The sequence below is a fragment of the Eriocheir sinensis genome, chromosome 9 (genome assembly GCF_024679095.1).
Source record: "Eriocheir sinensis breed Jianghai 21 chromosome 9, ASM2467909v1, whole genome shotgun sequence".
Lineage (NCBI taxonomy): Eukaryota > Metazoa > Arthropoda > Malacostraca > Decapoda > Varunidae > Eriocheir > Eriocheir sinensis.
This window is the reverse complement of record NC_066517.1, coordinates 16,331,643-16,358,163: the sequence shown is the minus strand read 5'-3', so window position 1 is coordinate 16,358,163 and position 26,521 is coordinate 16,331,643. Positions and strand designations below refer to the sequence as shown.

Genomic DNA, 26,521 nt, shown 5'->3' with positions numbered 1-26,521 from the left:
CCATTTCCTAGAGTGTTTATGAAATTATTTGGTGAGTGATTAACGATTCACACAAATCAAACAAATACAATACATGAATATTATTGCCTAAATCACACAATCTGACATAGGCAATAAAGTTACTTGCCTAAATCACAAATCTGATTTAGGCAATACTGATAATAATGCCTAAGTCAGCTTCTGATTTAAGCACAATACTTTAGGGTAGTGTTAACCTAATCAGACACTTTATATGACATTGGCAATTGTACCACTTGGACACCACGCGATGAAGAATTGATTTAGGCAAAAATCCAGAAATCAGTAAAAAATTACTTAGGCAATTTCTTTATGAGGGTGACGATATAGCACGTGATGTAGCTGTGAGAATAAACATAATAAGATAGAAAGATGTACTATATGATGTGATATAACCGTGAGAATAAACATAGTAGGATAGATAGATTATAGGATATATGTGATGTACCAGTGAGAAGAAATATAGTTAGAGAGGTAGATACACAGGTAGATAGATAGGTATAATAATATTTAGTTTGTTAGCTGGGTAATTAGGTAAGTACATCGATCAATAAAACAATGAATAGATGTAGATAAAAATAAACTACGGGGGAAAAAGAAGGGCAATATGGTAAAGCGGGTGATGTAACGTAGTATGTGTTTGGATAGAGAAATGAGAATGTGTAAGAATACGGTTACATATGGTTAAAAGAAAAGATTAAGCTAAGTAGGATTGGTTGAATGAATAACCTGGGTATGCATGGTAGTAAGAGACTGGTGATAAGAGAAACAAGTATGTGTAGGAATACGCCCATAAATCATTAAAGAGACAATAATATAAGGCCAAGGAGGGTTAAATAACTTAGATTGGATATTAAGAGAATCTGTGGTGGTAGAGAAATGAGAATATGCAGGGATGCGCTTTTAAATCATTCAAGAGGCAATATCATAAGACTAAATAGGGTTCCGTGAATAATTAACTTGGGTTGGGTAGTAAATGAGAGGCTGTCTGTGGTGGTCAAGGTAATAAGTCTCCTTGTGGTGGTGTTGCAGGTGGTGGTGGCGAGGCACTGCGGCATGAGGGTGTTCGCCTTCTCCCTCATCACCAACAAGTGCATCACCGAATACGACACTGAAGCAGAGGCCAACCACGAAGAGGTGAGACACACATGCGCATTCCTTCTTCTTCCCCTTCTTCTGTAGACCTCTGACGCTTTGAACCGCTTCATAGGTCATTACTCATTGTAGCCTTTTGTTACTCTTCTCTTTTCGTTTCCAGTTTTCAACCAAGATCGAATGTTTTCATGTGGCTCGACGCGCATGCTTGTTCTTTTTCTTCTGTAAATCTTTGACGCTTTGTATTGCTTCTTATAGATCATTACTCCTTCAGCTTGCCTCCTTTGTAGTCTTTAGTTAAAACAGCCATGATATTTTATTGATTCCACTGTTTACTAATGGCTGTGTAGTACTTGAATCTTATAGCTACATTCAAGTGTATGAAAGCTGGTTGCAAGTCCTTAAGAATCAAACATCATCACCATCCCATGACCTTCAATATAAGTCCTTACACAATGCTCTACCCCAGGTAATCGAGGTCGCCAACAAGAGGAAGACGGACCTGCAGGAGTTGGCTCGTCGAGTGATTATAGGAATGTCTGGGAGTGACGAGGAGGCCAATGAGAAGACATCCACCAAAGACACCACAGACGCTGCCCAATGAAGCCACCTCTCAGTGAATAGTCTTTCCCACGTTGCCTTTCCCCGCACTCTGCCGATGACCTGATGGCTGGATGAACGGACGAACCTCTGTGTGCCTCATGGTAAAGTTGCTGAAGTAGGGAGTTGGGTAATTATTGGGATTAGGTCCACCCCTGAGTTTCCAATGTTATCTGATCTTGCCTGGTATAGTAACATTCCCCTGAAATAAAGTAACCATACCTTACCCCCAAAACAGTCCAACTTCGTCAAATTGAATAACCTGACCCCATAAAGTATAGTAACAATGATCCCATGAACTAAAGTGACCTAGCCTTACCCCCAAAAATAGTTCAACCCTGTCAAATTAAATAACCTTACCCCATAAAGTTAAAGAAACTTAACCTTATGATATGGTGACCTTACTTCACCCACAAATGTAGTAACATGACCCCACAAAATAGTGACCCTACCTCACCTCCCTAAAACAGTTCAGCTTCATCAAATTAAGTAACCTGACCCCATTACGTAAAGAAGCATATCTCCACCTAGTGAAATGACCCCAAGAAATAAATTAACCTGACCCCTATTAGATAAAGTGACCTTACATCACTCCCCAAAGTAATACATCCTCATCAACTCAACCCATGAAGTGAAGCAACCTAACTCCAAGTAATGTGAATTGACCCCACCAAAGTAACCAACCCAATCGAGTTAAGTTTCCTGACCCCACTTACAGACAGCACAGCAAACATAAAAACATGACCCAACCAAATAAAGTCTTCCAACAATCTAGTAAAGTAAAATAACAGCAAAAGATTACATTACCCAATCCCACCAAACAGTTAAGGTATAATTTTCTTGAATTCAGCGGCTCACCTGATCACAATAGTAGCTGTTAGTTGCGTGTACGTATGTAGGTAGTGTCTCTGTTACGACCTCTGTATACGTTGTCCCTGTGTTGTAGTGCCTTAAATGTTTATCAAATTTGCAAATAGACAACATAGTACTTGGTGTTGTATTGGCTAAGTAGTTTCCTAAGTGAATTTTGTAAAACTGACAGAATAATTTATATGTATCCTAATTAGACCTATTTTTCAGTAGTAATAGTTTATATTTGTAATTTTATCACTAGTTTGGTAACATGTAGTGGTAATGATGCATAGCAACAGTAAAAGTAGCAACATTAGAATAATCACAGCCTGGAATCCACCAAACATCACTGCATTCTCAGGCTCTGTGCTTCCAAAGAGTGGTTTCTCCTGGTGTGTCTACTGTTACCCAGTATTGAGTGTGCCATGAAATTCCATTCATGTCAGGTAAAGTAAACCGGTATCAGTGCCCTAAAGGGATATCTGTTAGTAGAATTAGGTGGCATTGGGCTCTGAAAAAATAATAGTGATCTGTAGGCATTTTCTTGTCACTGTTTCCAATCTAGTTCATTTTTGGACAACTTGCCTTAATTTTAGAATATGATCATATTAACCTGAAACCTTTGGAAACCTTGAAAATGGAAAAAGTCACTAATTCCAAAACTGCTTTTTACCACATGTAACATGATCAATAGTTTATTCTACTACTTATTGGTCATGTTACTTTTTAAAATGTGCCTTTAACTTACATTATATGCAAGATAATACAATAAGCAACAATTAGTTTTTTTATAGAATTCAGTCTCTGATGTATCAGTGTCTGATATTTTATTTTAATTTAATCTTTGAGGTGCTATATCTGATGGGACCAGTTTCTGAAAGATCCTAACTACTAGCTTAAGATTGTTTTATCAGAAGAAACAAGTGATAAGTGCATGACTTGTTAAGTAATTTTAGGGATTATTAATTAAATGTGCCAAGGTGCTTGTTGGACTGCAGTATTTGCTCTGCAGTGATGTGCTGGACAACTGGGTGAAGTGTCAGCAGTGTTGATATTTTAGTACAATAGATGAAAATGCCATTGTTAAAACTATTTCACAGTATTATTATGGAGTGCTAGATTGTGTGCTGTGTGTTTAAAATGTTGTGTGTTTGGTGTGCCAGTGATTTACCATCATGTGTGTTCATGGTGATCAGTGCATGTGTGTAGTGGTGTGAATGTGGAAAAAGTTTTATATGTTCATTGTCTTGGACAAACGGCACCTAATATACTACGAGTTAATGTTGAATTTGTAAAGATGGTGTGATTGTAAATGTTGAAGAGAACCGAGTGTTCCTGTTGTAAGTTGACATTGATTGATGAGTGGTGAATGTATGATGTGTTGAAAGACTGCATTATTATTCATTTAATAAGACATTAACTTAAAAATACAAGCAAGGTGAATGTTGAATGACCAATATTCAATGAAGTCTGCACAATAATAGTCTGTAAGACGTACATTCGTACAATCTTTTGGTCACCTCGACAGTCTGCCGTTATACATGTATTCATTTCCGTTTGTCAGACATCACATAAATTAGATGACCAAATAACCTTCATTGTTCCAAGCTTATCTCATTAATCTATAGTGGTATACATACCATAAGGCCTTCAAAAATCATAAGCTTATATGATTCAGCTCAGAATGTCCTAACTATTGCTACTTTATGATTTTGAAATATATGAATGATACTGAAAAAAATGTTATCAGCATCCTCCTCCTCTTTTTAATCAGTATGAAAGGTTCCTTGAATTTCAACAGAAAAAAAAAAAAAAGTGAATGAAAAAAAGGACAATACTGCCACAAAGGATCTCTGTATCTCATTTTCAGCCTCTACTACTCTGTCTTTTATTTCTCTCTCTTACAACCATCCATGTATATTATATTGAAGAGCTGTGGTGACATCACACAGCCCTGCTCAGCTCCTTTTCTCGTGCATCTTGGTAAAAAGACAATCCCTTCAAACTAAGCCCTTGCCACACACTCTGCTATATGCTATTTATCACAAAAAAAAAGTGAAGGATATAAAGGTAAACATTTTCCATCATTATATTTTTCACTAGCTTGCAGTTCCAAAATGGATTGCCAAAATTATAAGTACAGTATATATAATATACATAAACAAGTGAAAATTATTAAAATCCATTTGCCATAGAAAAGTGCAGTAAAGATTGATTAGGCTCATCACAGATGTATTTCACTTTACAAATATCTTAATCAATGTGGTTTGCATAGTTGCAGAAGATTTAATCTAACTCTTGACAACAAACACTGAGCTTCAGGCCATCACTCTAGAATGTCTGGGCTGGAAACAGTAACCAAGGGGCATACATTTATTAGTTCACAGACACTTAGTTATTACCTAATTCTCTCTCTCTCTCTCTCTCTCTCTCTCTCTCTCTCTCTCTCTCTCTCTCTCTCTCTCTCTCTCTCTCTCTCTCTCTCTCTCTCTCTCTCTCTCTCTCTCTCTCTCTCTCTCTCTCTCTCTCTCTCTCTCTCTCTCTCTCTCTCTCTCTCTCAACTTTTTTTTATACCTATTCATATAAATTTTAGAGTGTGGTAAGTACAAAGTAAATTCTCACACACACGCACAAAAAAAAAAAAAGTTTTATAAATTCGTAAACGGGAAGTTAACAAAGAAATGAAAGAGTGGAAAGGCTAAAGGAAAAAAATGTAAGGTATGAAAAGGACAAAGAAATCGCAGAAATATTAAATAAAATGTTCATAAAGTGTTTATGGAAGAAACCAACTTTGACTGGGGTCTCGAAAATTGGAATGAGAGGAAACTGAATCATGAAAAGGTTGATAAAGGAGAACTGATACAGTTGATGAAAACCTTAGATGGAAGGAAAGCTATGGGACCGGATGGAATATCAGGACAAGTGCTAAAAGAGTACAGAAATTAATTATTGGAGCCACTTTATGACATAATAACATGCTCTTTAAATACAAGAAAGGTGCCCTCAGAATGGAAAAGAGCGAACATTGTACCAATTTATAAAAGTGGAGATAAAACTGAACCACTAAATTATAGACCAGTCTCTTTGCCAAGTGTAATGTGCAAGATTTGTGAAAGTATAATAAAAATAACAATGGGTCGAAGATTTAGAAAAGGAAAACATGATAAATGAAGGACAGTTTGGATTTAGAGAAGGGAAATCATGTGTCACTAACTTATTGTTTCTACTCAAGAGCAATAGACGTGGTGCAAGAGAGAGAAGGGTGGGCTGATTGTGTATATCTCGATTTGAAAAAGGCTTTTGACAAGGTTTTGCACAAAAGGTTAATCTGGAAACTACAGCAATGGGGAGGAATGTGCGGAAAGGTTATCGAGTGGATGAAGGATTATTTAATGGGAAGAGAAATGAGGACAGTGATTAGAGAGGAGAAATCAAATTGGAGGAGAGTAGAGAGTGGAGTTCCCCAAGGCTCACTTCTGGCACCAATAATGTTCATAATATATATAAACGATATGCCAAATGGTATAAAAAGTTATATGAGCCTTTTTGCAGATAATGCAAAGTTAATAAGAAAAGTGAGGATGGAGGAAGATTGTGAGGAACTGCAAAAAGACCTGGACAAAGTAAATAGATGGAGCCAGTTATGGGAGATGGAATTTAATGCAAACAAGTGCCATGTTATGGAAATGGGGAAAAGTTAAAAAAGACCAAGGAAAACATACAGGATGAGAGAAAAAAACTTAAAGGTGGTACATGAAGAAAAAGATTTAGGAGTAACAATGCAAGACACACTATCCCTAGAAAAGCACATAAACAAGCTGTTTGGAGAAACCTACAGGATGATGCAAAATATAAGGGTATCATTCCATTTTAGACAAAGAAATTATGAAGAAAATAATAACATCAATGATAAGACCAAAGCTTGAATATGTTGCAGTTGTGTGGTTGCCTCACAAAAAGAAGGATATCAGAAAATTGGAAAGGATACAGAGAATTGCAACAAAAATGGTCCCAGAACTCTCCAATATGACGTATGAAGACAGATTGAAGGAGATTGACTTTACGACGCTGGAACAAAGAAGGGAGAGAGGAGATCCGATCATGCTGTATAAGTTGGTAAATAAGTTTGATGAGGTGGATAGAGATGATCTCTTCTTAACTGTGAGAATGCAGGGGCTGAGAGGATATAGGAAGAAACTTAATAAAGGAACCTGTTTGAGTGACTTAAAAAAAGGATAGTTTTCCACATAGAAGTGTGAACACATGGAATAGCTAGCGGGAAGAGGTGGTGGAGGTGAACAGTGTCCAACAAATGAAGGAAAGGCTGGATAACTGTAGATATGGAGACAGGAGTATTAGAGCTTAGCTCGGGCCCGGTAGACTACTAATAGGTAAATACACACACACACATACACTCACAGATGTCAATAAAAAAATCCAAAAAAAGAAACTTGCAAAACGGATCAGAAATTAACATCATTACCAATTATAAAAACAGGATAACAAAAGCTGCACACACACTCCAGGGGGAAAACGTGAAAGACTAATGAGAAAAGTGCCACTCACAACCTTATTATTAGACAGAGTTATAGAAAGAAAGACACATCCACTGAACAAGAGAGAAAAAGGGGTGAAGGAGCGGTGGGGTGTATGAGGCAGTTTAGTACATCATGATTCTGAAAGGAAGTTAAAAGGTTCTCTCTTCCTTCGATGTGAAGTAGCTACTTGAGCCCTTCTTTGGTGAGAGAAAATCCGTGGGTTGCTGTTGCTGAAGAGAGGAAGGGAGATGTCTAGATTTGGAGTTAGATTTGCTTTGAAGGTTAAAGACAGAGAGAGAAAGGAGGGAAGAAACGAAAGTAGGAAGAGAGGAATACAGTATGAGAGTATTGATATTCTGAGGTGTACAATTTCCTTGGTAGTAGAAGGCAAAGGAAAGAGAGGCTGGATGAAACAAAAGAAAGAAGAGAGGAATGAACATACGAAAGATGTATTAAAATTATGGAGGATATTATAGTCAATGGGCGGTGTAACTTTCTTGGAAGGAAGAAGTGAGAGGAAATAGAGCAGATGAAAGAAAGAAAACAGAGGGTAGATGGAAGAAAGGAAAAAAAGAGAAAAGAATATAATAATGAACAAAATTATGGAAAGTGTTGAGGTCATAGGCTGTGAAACATTCTTGGTGAGTTGAAGCTAAAGGAAAAAAGAGAATAGAAAAGACAAAGGAAAGAAGAGAGAAATGAATAAAGGAATGAATGAACAGGAATATGAGTGTGTTGAGGTCCTGGGGGGTGTATCTTGCTCCTTTTCCACCTCCTCACTCATCAAAGGGGGATGCGTAGGCCTCCATGGGGGGACACGTGCAGACGAGGTTGCGGTCACCATAGATGTCGTCAATCCTCCCTACGGTTGGCCACCACTTGGACTCAGGGCGGATGAAGGGCTGGAGGAAGGTGTCAGTTAGGGTGTGAGGTCACAGCAGATGTGAGATTGTGTGGGTGTATTGCATACTTGGGGTGGATGTGGTGTGATATGTCTATTCACATGATGGGTGTAATGTAGCAGAGAGGCTGGATGTTGAGTGGGACATTTAGTTTTGGATAGGTTATAATATTAAGGTGCAAAAGTTGAGTATTTACCACTGAAAAATATATGTGTGTTTTATCAATTCAGATTAACATTACAAGACATTACAAGAGCATCCTGTCATATAAAAAAGAGGTTGTGTGCACTGAGCTACTAACACAATTATATCTAGTCTTTTGGGCAGTAAAAGAACAGACACTATTATCTTTTACCAGTTATGAGTGCCGTCCAAGCCAATAAGGGAAGATATGAACATTAAATGAAAGGAAGGGGAAGAAGTTTAGCAGTGTGTTTAAGCAGTACTCACAGCAGGGAAGGCGGCCTGCTCCCTGGAGTAAGGGCGGTCCCAGGTGGAGGCAGTGACAGTGATGATGGGGTGGGGGGCCATGTTGAGGGGGTTGCACTTGGGGTCACTGCGGCCCTCCTCAAGGTCACGGATCTCCTGGCGGATCACTGAAGGAAAGGGAAAAGGAAGTGAATGACTGGAGAAGGCAAGTGATGAAGGGAAAGGATCTGGGGAACTTGGGGTATCAAGACCATGAAATTGATGCAAAGGAGAACATACATACCCATGCAGATAAGAGCCCAAGGTAATGGTTCTCAAATTGGGGCATGCATACTCCCTGGGGAGCAAATGATAAACAGAAATCAATACAAAAAAAAGGAATGTACACCAAACAGACTTACTGAGCAAAGCGTCACAGAATCGGTCAAGTTCATCTCTGTCCTCTGACTCTGTGGGCTCCACCATGAGACTCCCAGCGACGGGCCAGGACATGGTGGGGGCATGGAAACCTGGGGGGAGGAGGGTAAACTAAAATACCTTGGAACCATTATGAGTTTAGTACAGCATCATGTCCTAAAGTAACCTAACTTTAAGCACTTTTAACATGATCACCACCACTACCATGCATGGTAATGAGCTACTAATTATCACCAACCATCACATCCTTCCACCACTCACCATAGTCCTGAAGGCGCTTGGCAATGTCTGTCGCCTCAATGCCGGCAGACTTCTTGAACTCCCGCATGTCCAGGATGAACTCGTGGGCCACCAGTCCTGTGGTGCCCCGGTACAGTACCTGGAGGGAAGGGGTCGGTGAGACATGCATTGTTACTGTGTGGGCTTGGCATGTATATTTGGTTCAATATGAAAGAGTTTCCACTTTTTTGTAGTTTTGTGAAGGGAAATGGGTTTGTTCACCTTGTACTCCTTTTCGAGCCTCTTTGCCATGTAATTAGCATTCAGGATGGCCACCTGTGTTGCTTCTCGGAGTCCCTTTGGCCCCATCATCTGTAAAAATATTTACATGACAACTGGTGTGAAAACTATCCCACTGTACTGATTGCACTTTTATATGATTATATAAGAGAACTAATGAAGGGATTAAACTTATTCTTTAGTCTTCAGTACATCCTTCCCTCACCTTGACATAGGCCCAGGAGATGGGGAGGATGGCAGCAGAGCCGTAAGGTGCAGCAGACACCACCCCAAAACTGCGTGCCCGCTTCTGCATGAGAGCCATGGGGTCGATGATGGGATGGCTTGGCAGGTACGGTTCCAGGTGACGCTTCCTGACAGGGGTGATAAGTGGGAGGTTTAGGGATGAGAGCTTTTCAGACTTCCAGAGGATCTGATGTTATAATTATTGCACTGTATAAAGAATATGTTGCCAATATTCAGGTACCTTTTGTGTGCTGAGATTAATTTATAAATACAATGTGCATGGGTCTGATCTCAACTGTTTAGTTTTATCACTGAATTCATAAACCTATCTATATATGTTATTTTGGTATTTGATATTTGATATTTTTTTAATTTTAAATTTGCTACCTACTTTACAATTTTGTCAACACATTTGCTTCATTGATAAGAGACATGAAAGTGAGATAGGAAGAGAGAAAAATTCTGAGCTTATGACTTTGTGACTGCTTTAAAGATAGATGAAGAGAAAGGAGAGAGAAGAAGAGGTGGCACACAACTCACACTCCAATGGGCCCCATGCCAGGTCCTCCTCCTCCATGGGGGATGCAGAAGGTCTTGTGCAGGTTGAGATGGGACACGTCGGAGCCAATGTCCCCAGGCCGACACAGACCCACCTGGGCGTTCATGTTTGCTCCGTCCAAGTAAACCTGTAAGCAGTGGAAAAGTGTGTCCATGTATGTGTGTGTATCTTATAATAAGGGGCAGGCAGGCTAAGGATGGCTAAGGTTGCTACGAAAGGAAAGGACACAAGGAGGAATGAATGGGACACTGTGGATGGATAGAAGAGATGGAATTGAGGCAGGGTGATGAAGGATTAGAAATGACATTGGATTGGTATTAAGAGGAAATAAAAAGATGTAATGGGGCATTAGGTTATCTCTGAAACAGTATAAAATCAGGTTGGGTGTATGATAAGAAGTGTAGGAAAACTGAGGGTATTGAAAAAAGTTAAATTCATTGTCAGGCAAGATGATTTAACAATTCCACTGTAGAGCATTCTATCATTCTATAAAAGTAGGGTAGTTCTGAGACAGGTGTGGGTCACCAGTGGTGGTGGTGAGGGTTACCTGTCCTCCTTTCTCATGCACCATCTCGCAGACGTCCTTCACATTATCCTCGAACACTCCGTTGGTGGAAGGATAGGTGATCATGAGGCAGGCCAGCTGCTTCTCATACTTCTCTATCTGATAGAATGAAAAACATCTCATATTGAACACCATCACTGAGACTTTTTTATGGTTTCTTATATGCCATGGAAGAAGAGCCTCAGGAATTTGTCACCACAAATGACTATGCTTGAATAAACCAGTCCTGAGTAAATAATGGAGTAAGGAATAGAGACGTAGATTATGGTGGGAGACAACTCAATGCCTGGAAAGGAATAACAATACATTTCTTAGGTAAAACTAATGATCAATGATAACTATATAATCGTTCCTGACTTTCATTTTGGCCAGGAGACAGCAAACCAATGATTATAGGCACATACCCCTCATTGAACTGGGCAAATAATAAAATCTGTTTAAGTTCTAAGCCTTTGGGAATTATGGCATCACATGGACACATACAGAGCCATTTAATACAGAGAAAACTATTTTTTAAAGTTCCTTACCTTGCTGACCAAGTGTCCCATGTCAATTGAGCCATCCTTGTCCACATTGACGGGCTCCACCTTCATGCCAGCCATCTGTGCTGAGGCGGGGTTGGTGCCATGGGCCGAGGTGGGGATGAGGCACACATTGCGGTGGCCATCCCCACGCGCGTCAAGGTAGGACATGATGGCCCTCAGTCCTGCGTACTCACCCTGAGCCCCACTGTAAGAGGGAGTGTAGGGTGCAATGGAGGGTGAGGAGTGACATAATTTGAACTACTTTTTGCATCATTTCTAGTCATCTGTTGTATAGATGTAATGGAGGCTGTGGAGTGGGATGATCTCTTCTTTTTTACAGCATTTATAGTCTTTTGTAGCATAAGTGCAGTAAAGGAAGAGAAGTGGCATGATTTTAACTGCTTTTTTTACAGCATCTATACTGATTTGTAGCGTAGATGTAATGGAGCATGTAGAGTAGCATAATTTTAACTACTTTTCTTTACAGCATTTATAGTCATTTGTAGCATTTTTTTCTGAGCTCAATTTCCACTGGTAATACAAGCACACCCACACACCTGTTGGGCTGGAAGGAGATCTTGTCGTAGCCAGTAATCTCACACAGGTCTTTCTCGAGCTCTTCAAAGAGAAGCCGGTAGCCAAGCGCCTGCTCCTGGGGCACGAAGGGGTGGATCTCGGTGAAGTGTGAGAAGCTGCACGGCATCATCTCGGTGGAACTGTTGAGCTTCATGGTGCAAGAGCCCTGGGAGACACACGGAACAGCTGGAGGTACTGGGAGGAGTATGTGTGGAGAAAAATACACTGTGAGGAGAATGTGGCTGGCAAGTGGAGACCGTCTAGCTAGTGTGTGGACAGTCTTTCTCTAATGTTGTGGAGAATTGTTTTTATTGGTTATCTTACTCTACGGTCATGGTGTTACGTAGGTGTTATACTTTGTGCTGCTTAGGTTCCAGTGAATTATGGAACTATTAATGCCCAGATTTCTGGGTATTACTTACTATTTTTCACTATCTATACCTTATGTCTCAGCCCAGATGCATTACAGGGCTTGTATTCTGTAGGGGTAATCAATTCCATCTTCATGCAGTTTTAGACACATAAAAACCTGAATACATTTACAACTTTACTCATTTTACCGTACGTTCTCTGCAGCACCTCACACTTACTCAAACTTGTACTTACATCCCTCTTCGAGCAGCTTTCATTACCTCATTACTTGCATCTTCTGATCCACTCTTTGTCTCCCTTCCAGCATACAGCCTCCTTTACTTCCTCTGCCTTGAACTCACTTTTAGGTTCAAACTTGTAGCTCTATCTCACCTACAATAGATTACCCCGACTAACTTGTACCAATTTTAACTTGTACCTTGTCCTCTCCACCAGGAAATCACCTTCATTACCTCAGCTCTCCACCAGGCATCCCCCTCCCAGGCACCCCAACTTACCAGGGGAATCATGGAGTGCACCAGGGAGACGTCCTTGTTCTCTAGGGTTTTCATGTAGCGCACCAGCTGGGCCTCCGAGTGGTGTGTGTTGAAGATCGGGTGTGTGAGGAACTTAGAGGTGCGGGTAAACTGGCTGTTGCTCAGGTGTTCTGGGGGCAGCGCTTGATCCCCTAGGTTCTTAGCCACCTGAGGGAATGTGGAAGGTTGGTAGTGTGTGTGTGTTTACATAGTTGTATTTACCTAGTTGTGAGATACAGGATCGAGCTATAGTCATGAGGTCTTATCTCCAAATCACAGTTTATCAAGTTTAGCTTTAAATTTATGAATAGTTTTACCTTGTCGGCTGTGACGTTCTTGCAGTTGAACACCCAAAAGAGGTCATCTAGATCCTCCTTCTCCACAGTCTCGTCCAATGCAATACTCACCTGTTCAGAGGGAAGGAGCAAAGTGAGAGTGGCTTGATTACCTTTCATTAGGGTGTGCCACCATATGTGTTTTGGATCTTTCTTTTTCAGTCACATGCAAGCAAATATGACCAATATCAACTTTCTCTGTAGCATCACATTTCATTCCCCGTTTCCCTGTACTCCATAGATTATTCTTTAGATGTTTATTTAAAATATTCTCCCTCCTGATATTTTTTTTTGGTTGTGTCATCCAAGTTTTACATAACAGTAATAAAGTCAAAAAACAATTCAATACTGCTCAGTTAAATACAAGCTTCAATTACCCAGGAGTTCCTGTAAGAATGTGAGTAAAGTTAAAACTACATTTTGTAAGCAATGAAGAGGTACTTTTAGTGATCTTGAATCCACCAATCAAAAAGATCTACTAATGTCTTACTTTCTAGTCTATTTATCTGTCACCACCTAGTACATAGTTTTTACCATTCTGGTACAAAGTGAAAGAGCATCAAGGCCTTACTGTTTCATTCCTGAAGTAGCGCAGGTTGATCATCTTCTGCTGGGCACGCATTCTGATTTCACTGATGGCCAAGGTTGCATTCACCTGTGAGAAAGGAAATTATCCCACGGAAAACTGGAAAGCTGTGTTCTGGTCATAAGTTTACAAATTCACCACCAATATTACCTCTTTTATCAGGTACAGTAGGGAAGCTGATACTTAAGACCTTTAAGATACTTTTACCATCAACCAAGTACTAATCAGTTTCTGTGTTCTTAGAAGCGTTGTGCGTGAATCTCACTGACTACACATTTTTTTTATGCCTAAAGTCAAGTTACCTAATTGAGTCATACTAGGAACAACTTGAAAAGGAATACAAACCTGCATTCTATATTAATCCATGCTATTTCTTATTTCAAGCAGTCATTCATACATTGCAGTAAATGTTAATCTTCAACTTGACAGGAGGAAAAGTAAGCCAGACCTTGATGGTGTCAAAGAATTGAGAGTTTTCCACGGTGTGTCCAGCATCCTCCAGGCCACGCTTCAGAATAATGGCAGCATTGTGGATGCGATTGGCGATGCTCTTGAGTCCTTCAGGGCCATGGTACACCCCAAACATTGCAGACATGTTAGCCAGCAGAGCCTGAGCCGTGCAGATGTTGCTTGTAGCCTTGTCTCGGCGAATGTGCTGCTCCCGAGTCTGCAGGGCCAGTCTGTAGGCCTCCTTACCATTGGCATCTCTGGAAGGTGAAACAGAGGGCTATGGTGAGACAAGCAGAGATGAGGAAGAGGAAAAGGAGGAGCAAATAAAGGGATATTGCTCTGAGGGTGAAGTGGTGTGTACATGTCATCAAGAGTCTGTCAAGTTGGCCCCATTTCCTTAAGGTATCTCTGCATTTCGATATGAGTATGTACAATTAGTCACAACATCTGACTGTGTAATTATCTTATCACCACCCATACTGTACCTGGTGACCCCAATCATACGTCCGGGCATCAATCTGACGAGAGGACTCTTGCAGGCGAAGAACCCAGCGTGAGGGCCGCCATACCCGAGGGGCACTCCAAGGCGCTGTGAGGTGCCCACAGCCACATCCACGCCCATCTCCCCCGGGGGCTTCAGAACGGTGAGTGCCAGTAGGTCAGTGGCACACACAACCGTAGTCTGGGGAGGGACATGGAGTAGAAGGTCAGTGCATGTATATTTCAGTAAATCAATGAGAGCAAGAGAGAGACACTAAGACAGACAGACAGACAGACAGACATATGTAGACAAAGCCATACAAAGGTAATTGGAAAAATGACAATCACACAAAGCAATAAAACACTTGATATACCTAGAAATACACAAAAAAAGCCCCTTCCAGTTAAGCAGAAAACAAGAACACAAAAGAAAACCCTAGACAGACAAACACATGTAGACAAAGGCATATAAAGATAGATAGAAAAAACAACAAAATCACACTAAAAAGTCAAACAAAAAATATACCTAGTAATACAAAAGAAAATAGCCCCTCCCAGAAAACCACAAAACAACATGAACACAAATAAGACCCATGACACCACACCACATGACACCGCCCTCACACCACACCACTCACCCCATTAGTCTGTGCATTCTGGATGACCTCGGTGAAGTCTGTAACAGTGCCCTCGGTGTCCGGGTACTGGAAGAGCACAGCGCATGCATCCCTGTTGGAGAAGTCGATCTCTGCAACATTCCCAACCAACACCTCCAGGCCCAAAGGAATGGCTCTTGTCTGCACCACGGCCAGGGTCTGCGGATGCACCTTATCTGAGAGGTAGACTTTGCGCCTCTTGTTCTGCCTGTGGGTGAAGGAGAGGATGAGTCAGTATGAGGTGGTGGGTAATGTAAGGGCATGGCAGTTATAATAATGGTGGTGGGTGAGGGGGATGGTAGGTCAGCTAAGGTGGAGGTACATAATGAGGTGGTTGGTGATGTAAGGGGGTGGCAGTGATATGAGGTGGTGGGTGAGGGAGAAGATAGATCAGTTAAGGTTTGTGTTAGAGGCACATGAAGAGGTGGTTCGTGATTATTGTATGGCAATGATATGAGGTGGTGGGTGAGGGAGAAAATAAGTCAGTTAAGGTTTGTGTTAGAGGCACATGAAGAGGTGGTTTGTGATTATTGCATGGTAGTGATATGAGGCAGTGGGTGAGGGAGTGGGTAGGTCAGTTAAGGTTTGTGTTAGAGGCACATAAGGAGGTGGTTCGTGATTATTGCATGGCAGTGATATGAGGTGGTGGGTGAGGCAGAGGGTAGGTCACTTAAGGTTTGTACATGAAGAGGTGGTTCGTGATTATTGCATGGCAGTGATATGAGGCACTGGGTGAGGGAGAGGGTAGGTCAATGAAGCTTTTGTGATGGAGGCAGTACGAGGTGACGGGTAAAGGAGAGGTTTGTGATGGTAAAATGAGGTGGTTTGTGATGTAAGAGCATGACTTGGTCTGTGATGGCATTAATGGAGTGAGAGAGTGGCTGGGGTGAGAAAGAATGGCTAAATTATGCTAGGTGGCTAATGGAGGTCAGTGAATAGCCATACAAGGGGGCTGCATATGTAAGACTGATTGAATGGGAGGGAGCTATATATAATCTGTATTTCTATTTACTTCTACTACCAGATTTCCATGCATGCCCTACCTGAAGGCAAGAGCCACAGCCTCCGCAGCAGCCGTCCCTTCATCCAGCAGGGAAGCGTTGGCCACCGGCAGCCCTGTGAGATCTGTGACGAGGGTCTGGTAGTTGAGCAAGGACTCCAGCCTCCCCTGGGCCACCTCCGGCTGGTAAGGGGTGTACTGTGTGGTCCTGGCAGGGAGGAGGAGGAGGAGGTTAGAGAAGAAAAGAGAGAAGTGGAGAGGAAAAATAGGATGAGGAGAGGAGCAGGAGCAGGGGATGAGATGAGAGAAGAACAGTGGGGAGGACCTGGAGGAGTAGGAAAAGAGGAAGAACAGGAGTAGGTTAGAGATAAGACCACTGAGAAGGAGGAGGATCTAGAGGAAATGAGAAGAGAGATTGCAATGGAGAAGCATCAGGAGGAGGAGGAATAGGAAGGAGCAGGATTAAGCAGGAGCAGGAAGAGAGGAGAGCAATTAGGTGGTGAAAGAGGAGTAGGGGGAGGGAAAGGAGAGTAGAGGAGGTAAAAAGTGGGAGGAGGGTGAAGGGACTGACACACATATTTAGGTCATAAATGTAATAAATCATCCAACTTAACAAACTCATACAAATCCTTGCACTCATCTTTTTAACAATTCATCATCACTGTTCCCTCACCATCCTGGGTTCTCAAAGATGTTCCTGAGGATGGAGTGGGGAACCCGACAGTTGTGGTAGCCCATGCCAATGTAGGAGCGCCAGATCTCATTTTTCTCAGAGATATGGCGGATGCGATCTATGACGCTGTGTTCACCCACTGCCTGATCCACCTCAAGATCGCGGCCTAGACGGATGTTCTCGGGCACAGCAGCATCCGTCAGCTCATCCAGGGACTAAGGTGAGAAGATTTGATTGGGGTGGGTATTAGATAGATATCTTTTCTCTAAATTAAATGTTAAATTTTCCTTACTTCTCTCATCATGATGGATGTATTCACTTTATTTAAGCTTCAAGAAAATTTTGCAGCTGGTGTACCTATTTTTTTAGGGTAACCATTTAATGATTGTGTGAGTTTAGGGATGTGTTGTCATGAAGTAAGAATGTTTGCATCTTTGAAGTATTACACTGTTGTGTTTATCACCACTTCAGTCTCCATATGAACCACCTGATGGGAACCTTCACCTAATTTATGCCTAAACCTACCACTTTCTTAACTTCTCCATCCTTGAGCGTGGGTACACTCTCTGTTGATAAGGTGATAAGTCCATATCCTCTTCCTAGTGTAGGCTACTGATGTTTGTTGTATAATCATACCCTCACCTCCCTCTTGACTACAAAGCCTGGCAACATTACAGACTGGTCTAGGCCTGGCAAGGGATGGGGGGCCATTAATATGAGACTATTTTAATTAAAGGATGAATGCATTGACACCTTTTTAACTGTATTTGTGTACATTTAAGTGAATTTATTGATTAATGTTAACAAAGTCACACTGAAGAATTCTTCGTATATTGCAATATATTTTTCTGCTGAACTCTACGCTGGGGGGGTGGCACCGGCATTCGCAGCGACTCGTAGCCGTGTGGTTTGTTGGCACTTGTCAGGCCAGGTCCTGCATAAGTTTACCTATTCAGTAAGTTGATAAAACAACTTCTGTCACCCAAGTCAAAACCTAAAGAAATTTATCAGTTCAAATAGTATACCGAATCATCGATCTGTGTTTCTAGAAGAGCTGTTATGTAAATGGCCTTGCGCTTATCAGTGTCTGCCGGTACGCGCCTATCTGTGTTATCTCGTTAAGAAAGAGTTTGTGCTAGGACACGGTGGAGTACTCGGTTGAGAGAGAGAGAGAGAGAGAGAGAGAGAGAGAGAGATGTATGGTGTGTGTGTGTGTGGGGGGGGGGGGGGGCGAGGGCGAGGGAAGAGAGAGAATCAATCTAACATTCTTGCAGTGCATGGCACGAGTATTGGACTCCTGCCGGAACGAGGCATGGACGTAATGATGACTGCAGTAATAAATATTATTAGCCACAAAACTGATAATAAAGGGTGCGCGTCGGACTTGGAAAGGCACCAAGACACATAAGGTTAAGATAATAAGATAACAAAAAAAAACAATAGGGGGCTACTATCGCTTGCTATCGTCCAACCCCCTGCAGCGACAACCCCCCCCCCCTCTCTCTCCCCCGGGCATCCAAGGTGGAGGCGGCGAGCGAAACATTGTGGGATGCTGCCAAAGCTAGCAACAAGCATGTATAAATAAGTGCACCCATGTTTAGTGCTGTCACAGGAGGAGTCTCTGAGTGCGGAGAAAGTGTAAGGAGGGATTCAAGGGCGTACTGTAGAAATGATAGAGACTGAACGCCGTGGAAAAAACAACGAGTATATAACTATAGGGTAGAGCAGGGGTTCCCTTCTTCTTCTTCTGTAACGCTTGACCTTCTCCTCTTTCCTCCTCTCGTTCCTCTCCTCCTCTTCACATTTTTTTCTTTTCAGCGTTATAACTTTTTTCTCAAAATCTAAAATAACTCCACTTATATTCACCTTATATTTTTTGTGCCCTTTTTTTCCCACACTGCGAACAAACACTTTTGCCAACTTTTTTTTCTTTCTTTTTTTTTTTTTCTCCTCCATACAGCCCCAACACCGTACATGCACCCCGTTTCCTCCTCCTCTCCCTAGCCTAGCCCTCTCCGCCTATTACCATCACTACTCCTCCTGCACTCTCCCGCTCTGCATAGCTTGCTGTTGCTGCATCCCATGTTAGGTGTTCTACTTCTGCATCTGCCCCCACACAGCTACAGTCCTGTCCCCCGTCCCTGTTCCCAGCCGGTGGGAGGATTGGCCGGGGGGTCGTGAAGCCTCGCTAGAGACACGGCTCGGGAGAACAATTTTTATTGCTTATCGTTTTGAGATTGATTTATATGTATTTATTCTACTGTGTGTTTCTTCTGGTGTGTTGAGAGAGAACAACAGTGTATATTTTGGTCCGGTGTTAAAAGTAAAAAAATGTATTAAAAATGTGTAAGACAAACCATTGATATCAGGGGATTGCGTGTGTTTCAAGATTACTAGGTTACGAGTGCAAGAACGTTGGGAACCACTGGGATAGAACAATAGTTCTTAAGTTGGGAGCGCACCCCCCTGGGGAGCCCTGGAGGAAAAGTTAGAATTTCTGTTGTTGGAATATTTATAATATATTATCTTGACAAGAGCGGCGATAATATTGAGTTTATGAATAAATGCAAAATCATCGCCTTTAATAACTTAATTTTCTGTAGTCTAGTGTGTGAGCGAATTTTATCTAAATGCAAGGGGGCGTGGATCCAGTGAAGGACTTATCCCAAGAGGGGGTGTGGTAGTAAGAAGTTAAAGGACCACTGGGACGGAGCAACACGTATCTATAACGTTGTAGCGGTAGCAAAGTAAATTAGTGTGGTAGAAATGATTGACTGAATACTAAAAGTCAACAAATATTGAAAATCGAATATTAAAGAAAATAAATGGTATATCCATTTAACACTTGCGTTGATGAACACATGCGTTGATGTTGAGAGAGAGAGAGAGAGAGAGAGAGAGAGAGAGAGAGAGAGAGAGAGAGCACTGGCAGGAGTAGGTTGGAGAAAAAAAAAAACTAACATCACATAGCTACAGTTGAAGACCGTTGACAGAAAAAGGTATTTGTCCAGCAGTGGATATATAAATAATGGCTGAAGACTGATGACGATGATAATAAACGTAACTGCCGATATATATGACTTCTCACATCATAGCAAATTATGTTACCAACCAGCAAGTCAATTTTTATCTGGTAGTAGGTACATGTTATCTAAGAGTATATCACCGAGGTATTGACGAGAGAGAGAGAGAGAGAGAGAGAGAGAGAGAGAGAGAGAGAGAGAGAGAGTGTCATTGTAGCTTAGCACACACGTCTCAAGGGTGTCGAGATCAGGGTTATGGTAAGTAGCTGGTGAGAGTGGAGAAAATCAATAACAGACGAGAGTGCACATACTTCATTGAGTATAGGTATGTGTGTGGGGAGGAGGGGGGGGGGGTTGTTGCGTGTGGCTGAAAGCAAGAAAAGAGCAATTGACCCTCTCTCTCTCTCTCTCTCTCTCTCTCTCTCTCATTATAAAAAGGTTTAGTGGTCATTTTTGTGAGTTAGAATGGTAAGAAAAATATATTACCATCACCATCATCGTTATTATTGTTATTATTATTATTATTATTATTATTATTATTATTATTATTATCATCATCACCATCATTACTATTTTTTTACTGCCGCCTCATGTTGGCCTGCGCTAATGGCATGTCGGGGAATGAACAAAGTGCTACAGATCAGATGATGCGATGGCGTGGGTGCTGCACCAAGGCCCAACTAATACTGGGCCTTGGGTTGCATTACTAGGGAGTAGGGAACGAACAGGAGGAGGAGGAGGGAGACAAGCTAAAGTGTGAGCGTGTGTTTTGTAGAAATCATTAAGTTTCGTTCAGCTTCCCCTCTCTCTCTCTCTCTCTCTCTCTCTCTCTCTGCGTGCACATAACCAGTTATTCACCTAATTTCTGATGTCCAAACAAATATATTGACCGTCTCGATCGCAATCTGTTCGCTTTCCATATTATTAACCTGATAATTTTCTTCCCTTTGACCTATTGCCTTACCTCCGCCACCTTTCCTACCTGTTTCTCCTCGACCTTTGTTTCTTTTCCTCCTCTTCCTCGGCCCCCTGTCTTTCTCTCCCTTCCTCCGGCATCCTTCCCTACTTGTACTCCTCTCTCGTATGCCTTTCCTCCTCTCCTTTAGTCTCCTTTCCTCCTCTCCCTTCGCCACCTTTCTTTCTCTCCCCTCCTCCGGCATCCTTCCCTTCCTTCCCCTCACCTGTCCGCCTTTCCTCCTCTCCCCCTATCCTCCCTTCCCCTCCTCTCTCAGCCTTTCCTTCTCTCCCCACCTCTCCTCCGACCTCCCATCCTTCCTTCCCCTCCCTCTCATCCCTCTTTCCTCTCTCCCTCCCCTCCGCTCCCCTCACGTGCTGGGAAACTGAAAATAACCGGTTGGGAAGCCAGGAGAGGGGAGAGAGAGGGAGTGAGAGGAAACAGTGACGGAGGGCCGCTGGGTACTCGTTGACGGCTAATAATAGATGTCACACTGCCCATGGCATTGACGCTGTGCAGAGAATGCTTTATGTAACGGTTGATATTCGAGTGGTTAGAGGTTTGTATAGTGCTGACGTTTTTCCTGGTTTGTTTCGTCATGCATCAGCGCGAGGCTTATAATTCTGGGCGACCGAGATTGATTCTAGGGCGAGGGGTAGGCCTACATTATTCAGGAGTGTGTAAAGTGTGTGACCTTTTCTTGTCTTGGAGTGACCTAATAATATCCGTACACGAGGCAGTTGAAATCGCGTCGTGCTAACCCGTAGATTTGTAGCGATGATTGGGTTATAAATATCCGTGGTTATAGTCAGGGCTGAGGATCATACTCTTATTATACTTTTCGGCTCCCAAGCACATGGATTTGACTAGGCTTTCGTAGGAGTTTTGGGCAGTTCCAGAGGAAGTTTTATGATTCTTCTGGTGGTTTGCCCCTTCTTCTGTACCCTGAACCTAAATAAACACTCATTAGAACCACCGTTGCCAGATTATCGTACTCAGAGCCTCGTATTTACCGGTTTCTGAGCCATCTATTGCCAAAAAACATCAATAATTAACCATTTAACGATAACTGTATATGAAGGCAATTATTGGGGTCGAGGAGGCAGTTTTGGGGTCTGAAGTCGGCAAACATAAAAGGCAGAGTACGACAATCTGGCACCGTTGAAGAACCCGACTGGTCTCCTTTGTGGCCTTTGAAAACTTAGGGTGAGAACCGAACACGTCTGAGAATACGGGCTTAAGTGTATGAGAAAAGAAGAAATGTTGTGTTGGTATTGGTGAGTGATACTGAAGGGACTGAGAAAGATTGATGCGCAAAGAAGTGAGGTTTAGGATCATACAAAATTAGTTAAGTCTGCCCTTTTGTCTCTGTTACTCCGACGTTAAAGTTTTGTTCGTATCGTCACTTTGGAGAGTCAACCTTCTAACGTAACCACAGCAAAGGCAATGACCTAACCAAGGGAAACTTGACAGAGCTGCAACTCTCTCCAACTCTCTCCGTGCTGAGAATAATGAGCATCTCCCAACGGTCTCATCTAATATACGCAACATTTATACAACTTAACCGTCTTTCTGCAGCTTTATAATGAACTTGAAACATTTATACAAACGATTTTTTTCCGGTAGTAACCAATAATGAGCCCATCTTTACTGAGGCGATACAGACAGCAAATACCACAAGCATAATAAGAAAGAAAAAGGATAAAGAAAATGAATTCACCATGAAGACAGGAGGCGAATGGCGTCTCATGTGTTACGGAGAATAGTGCACTGAACAACATCAACGACAGCAACAACAACTTAAAGGTCGAGAGAGAGAGAGAGAGAGAGAGAGAGAGAGAGAGAGAGACTTGAAAAACCTGTTCCCTTATATAATTACCTCTTGTTACCAGTAAGTCTTTGCACCTACCCATTGTTTCTTGGTTTGGCTTTACCCTTACAACAACCCTTCATACTACAACATATCGTCAGTTTGTTGTGAACGCCGAGAGCTCATAATGACTACAAACACAACTAGAGGTTACTATATACAATAATACAATACCCTCTACAGTAGCCCACTTCCTGAGGTTACTTTATACGTTTTATTCCTCGCCCCCGGACCCTTTCTCTCTCTCCCCTTACCACTTACACAGCTAGAGGTCACCAAATGCAAAAATATATTACCCTCTACATTAGCCTATGTTCTGAGGTGACTTTATACATGTTTTATTCCTCGCCCCCGTACCCTTTCTCTCTCTCCCCTTACCACTTACACAGCTAGAGGTCACCAAATGCAAAAATATAATACCTCTACACCTGCCTATCTTCTGAGGTGACTTTATACATGTTTTATCCCTCGCCCTCGTACCCTTTCCCTCCCTTCCCTACGTCGATAAAACATTACTATTCCACTATACCTCTGTGGATATGTCTCGCCCGCACGCATGAAGTACAAGATTGACGTATCGCATGCGTGACCCGCCTGAGTGGCACTTCTTTGTAGGCCTTACACAGCACACGGATATGGGTCAGCAAATGTTTGATTGTTGCGGAGTGTGTGTGTGTGTGTGTGTGTGTGTGTGTGTGTTGCGGGGCTTGTATTTAATTTACCTGAAGGCACACCTATGATGCAAAACAATTTTTACCTCGTTTGTTTGTTTGTTTTTACATTTTTTCATTCTTTTTGTCGTTGAAATATTTAACTGATTATTATTACTATTATTTTTTATTATTATTTTTCTTTCTGCTTATTGATATATTTTACTTATTTATCCAGTCTTGTAGCAACAATAACAGCGCACGATTTCTTTTTCTTGTCAAAATGAGGCGAACAATAAAAAAACCATACAATTTTAGGGAATTCCTGCTATACAAACTTATTAAAACTTCATGCAAAGAACAACGACGAAAGGCAAACTTTCATGACCCCAAAATATGAAAGAAAAAAAATGTATCAAGCGTGACTGCAAGCAAATAGAGAGCGCTGAACTTACTTGAATCGATAGCTACAAGATTATAGCCTACACTTGTCAAATGGAATACATGCAGAAAAAAAGCCTTGGAGTGCGCGCTTGAAGACTACTACTACTACTACTACTACTACTACTACTACTACTACTACTACTAGTTTTATTTCGCCCAGCGGCATATATATAAAAAAAAAAAACAGGACAAGTAAACAAACAAGATCAACCGAGAATACCTTGCAGCTGTAATAATTAAGAAACTATGTACTGCCTGGGGGTTGGGATGGCATATGTCCCTCCCTTCTCCTTTGTTGTTTACTTGCAACAATGAACTATCAATCAATCAATCAAGTTCAGCCGCTCCCATGAATGTATAGAGAATCTGAGCGTTCTATTTGATGAGTGATTACATCTGTCGTACAGCGGATTGACTGAGCGGATCGAGATAACAGAACTCATTAAAGTGAACCAGACGAAGATTAATAGATGACATGACATTCTTCCTTGACGCTGACGGAAAGTAACCAACACTCTCAAGGCAACGCACGGTTTCCTTGACGCTGACGGAAAGTAACCAAACCACGTCAGAGGTCACACTTTCTTTCACGCTCACGGAAAGTAACCATCGGAAAGTTACCATACCAACCAAATTAGGCGACACATTTTCTTTAACGCTGACGGAAAGTAACCAACCCACACAACGCTACAACCCTATACTTGTTATCTTCTTACGTACACATTAGAAGATAAACATACGCTAATGGAAGATCATATTGGTAACTATATAGTAGATTACGCTTTACACGGAAAAAAATAATCTTTTGCCTTGTGAACCTAAACCAATCAAGAAATAACCATCCGATATAGGCCTAAACTACATCACCTATTTATAGCGTTTTAAGCTGCCCCAACGATCTAGAGTGACCTAATATAGAAGAAGCGTGACCCTGTTGTTGGCTGGTTAAACTAAACTTAGCAGAGACAACTCCCCATATGAACCTAGGCCAGTAACAGTAGTGCCCGCCCATCCGAGTCTTAATATACACTACTAAGCTACAATAGGTGCATTTATGCTGTTTTAAATTGTTCCAAACGAGGGTGACAGATGAAAGAAAATGTGTGGGCCAAGTTTGAATCTCTGGGAGGCTTGGTGAGGGAGGGGGCGGGGGCCGTGGGCTGGTGGAGGAGGAGGAGGAGGGAAGGGGTTGCAGATGTTGTAAGTTTGGGTGGCGGTGGTGGTTGTTTTTGTTGCTGTTGCTCACCTTGAACCCCAGCAGCGCCAGCATCTTCTCCTGGTCATGGCGACGAGGCCCAATATGGCGTTCAGCAAAATTGTCAGCTTGGGGCAGGAGCGATGACACAGCTCTGGCACTGGTCTGCAGGCGGCGAAGGTCAGGTCGCGGGAAGCGCTGATGGGGGTGACCAAGCCTGAGAGCCACAGTGCACCCCGCCTCGGCCCTTGCCACGTGCTGGAGGCTAACGCGTAGCATCTTCAAGTCTTGGGTACTCGAGGGAAAACCAAAAACACTTCAGCACATATTCAACCCGACGCAAGTTTCAATAGCTGTCTCCTCTCCGCTGATTAGAGGAAATAATAAGGTCGCTGACAGGGGTGACGTGTGGTTTGGTCAGGTCAAGTTCAAAACATGATAAGGGGGCCGCGCGTGTCACCAGTGGTTGTCTCTCGTCGCCGTCCCAAAATGTACTGAGTGTGGTGAGTGGCAGTGGTGGTGTGAGGACGAGATGGTGGTGGAGGTGGTGGTGCAGTGGAGGGACCAGTGAGGGGGTTTACCGCTTTGCACTGGTGTGATGCTAACTTTCCCAACTCTCGCGCGTGTTTCTTAATCTTTCGTCCGGGCCGTGCGCCCCAGTGCCTCGTATCGTTATCTTGGTTTCTGCTGACGGCTTTGTATCCACACCACAAGTATATTTACGATACTCTTTACACTCAAGATCTCCACTGTGTCTTATTATTGATTCCTCATCATTTAATGTATGTGCAACAAGTCTCAGTTGCAAGTAAAACCTCTGATACTTTATATAACTTTACCTTTTACTTTAGCCTAGGTATGTTTGGTGCCACGCCTCTCCCACCACCAATAGGACAACAGAAAGCTAACAGTGGAGTTGTTCGAGGTCAAGAAGTTACTCGGGCCTCGGTGAGCTCTCGCTGGTGGGGGGAACACTCAAGAAAATGTCAACTTTGTAATCGATAATGCTTTTGTGCAACATTGCAAGTTTGACCGCTCCACATGGACGATTGGAGGTTTAAAAGACCCGTCTGTCACTACCAAATCACAAGCCCGCGTTGGTCTATCTAGTCGACTCTTACATGCACATAGACATAGCAACAAGTACGTCAGTTCGACACCGTTGTTCGTGATCAGGTGTGAAAAATTCATGGCCACTTACGCTCACTAGATCTGTAGGATATGATGCTGATCGATCAACAGGGCGCTAGATAAGAATATATCCTTACGGCAGAAGGCCAAGACTTTGTGGTTTCATGCTCTGCCGGCCGCATTGTCATATACCACTTCTCGCGATAAGAGATCATCAATCTTCAGCCATAATACATATAAGTTCACTGCAGCGTAAAAGCTTTTCGCAACATTCTCCTCCTCTTATATTATTTAATGTAATCAAGCCTGTTCCGGTAATTAAAAGGCCTAATTTCATATCTCCACCCGGTCCTCTGCGCTGCATGGC

The 26,521-nt window shown here is 42.3% G+C and overlaps 2 protein-coding genes across 4 annotated transcripts in view; one reads left to right on the top strand and one right to left on the bottom strand.

Annotated features, from left to right (window-relative positions):
• LOC126996011 (purine nucleoside phosphorylase-like) overlaps positions 1–5,061 on the top strand; it is a 30,290-nt gene extending 25,229 nt beyond the window's left edge. For 2 of the 3 annotated variants that reach the window (XM_050855998.1, XM_050855999.1), the window contains 2 exons: positions 1,051–1,155; positions 1,583–5,061. In XM_050855998.1, the coding sequence (XP_050711955.1) occupies positions 1,051–1,155; positions 1,583–1,717 (240 nt within the window). In that variant the 3' untranslated portion in view covers positions 1,718–5,061. The remainder of the gene's footprint in view (positions 1–1,050; positions 1,156–1,582) is intronic. The other variant, XR_007750870.1, reaches the window with a different exon arrangement.
• LOC126996010 (glycine dehydrogenase (decarboxylating), mitochondrial-like) lies at positions 4,639–25,771 on the bottom strand. The gene is made up of 19 exons (XM_050855997.1): positions 25,075–25,771; positions 16,887–17,101; positions 16,257–16,421; positions 15,196–15,421; positions 14,563–14,759; positions 14,076–14,334; positions 13,613–13,696; positions 13,024–13,113; positions 12,689–12,874; positions 11,801–11,985; positions 11,247–11,448; positions 10,702–10,818; positions 10,136–10,281; positions 9,576–9,723; positions 9,353–9,442; positions 9,113–9,230; positions 8,836–8,943; positions 8,456–8,601; positions 4,639–8,005 (listed from the first exon to the last, which is right to left on the bottom strand). Exons 1-19 carry the CDS (start codon positions 25,300–25,302, stop codon positions 7,880–7,882), a joined length of 3,036 nt encoding a protein of 1,011 aa, XP_050711954.1. The 5' UTR covers positions 25,303–25,771; the 3' UTR covers positions 4,639–7,879.
• Between the last annotated feature and the right edge of the window lie 750 nt (positions 25,772–26,521).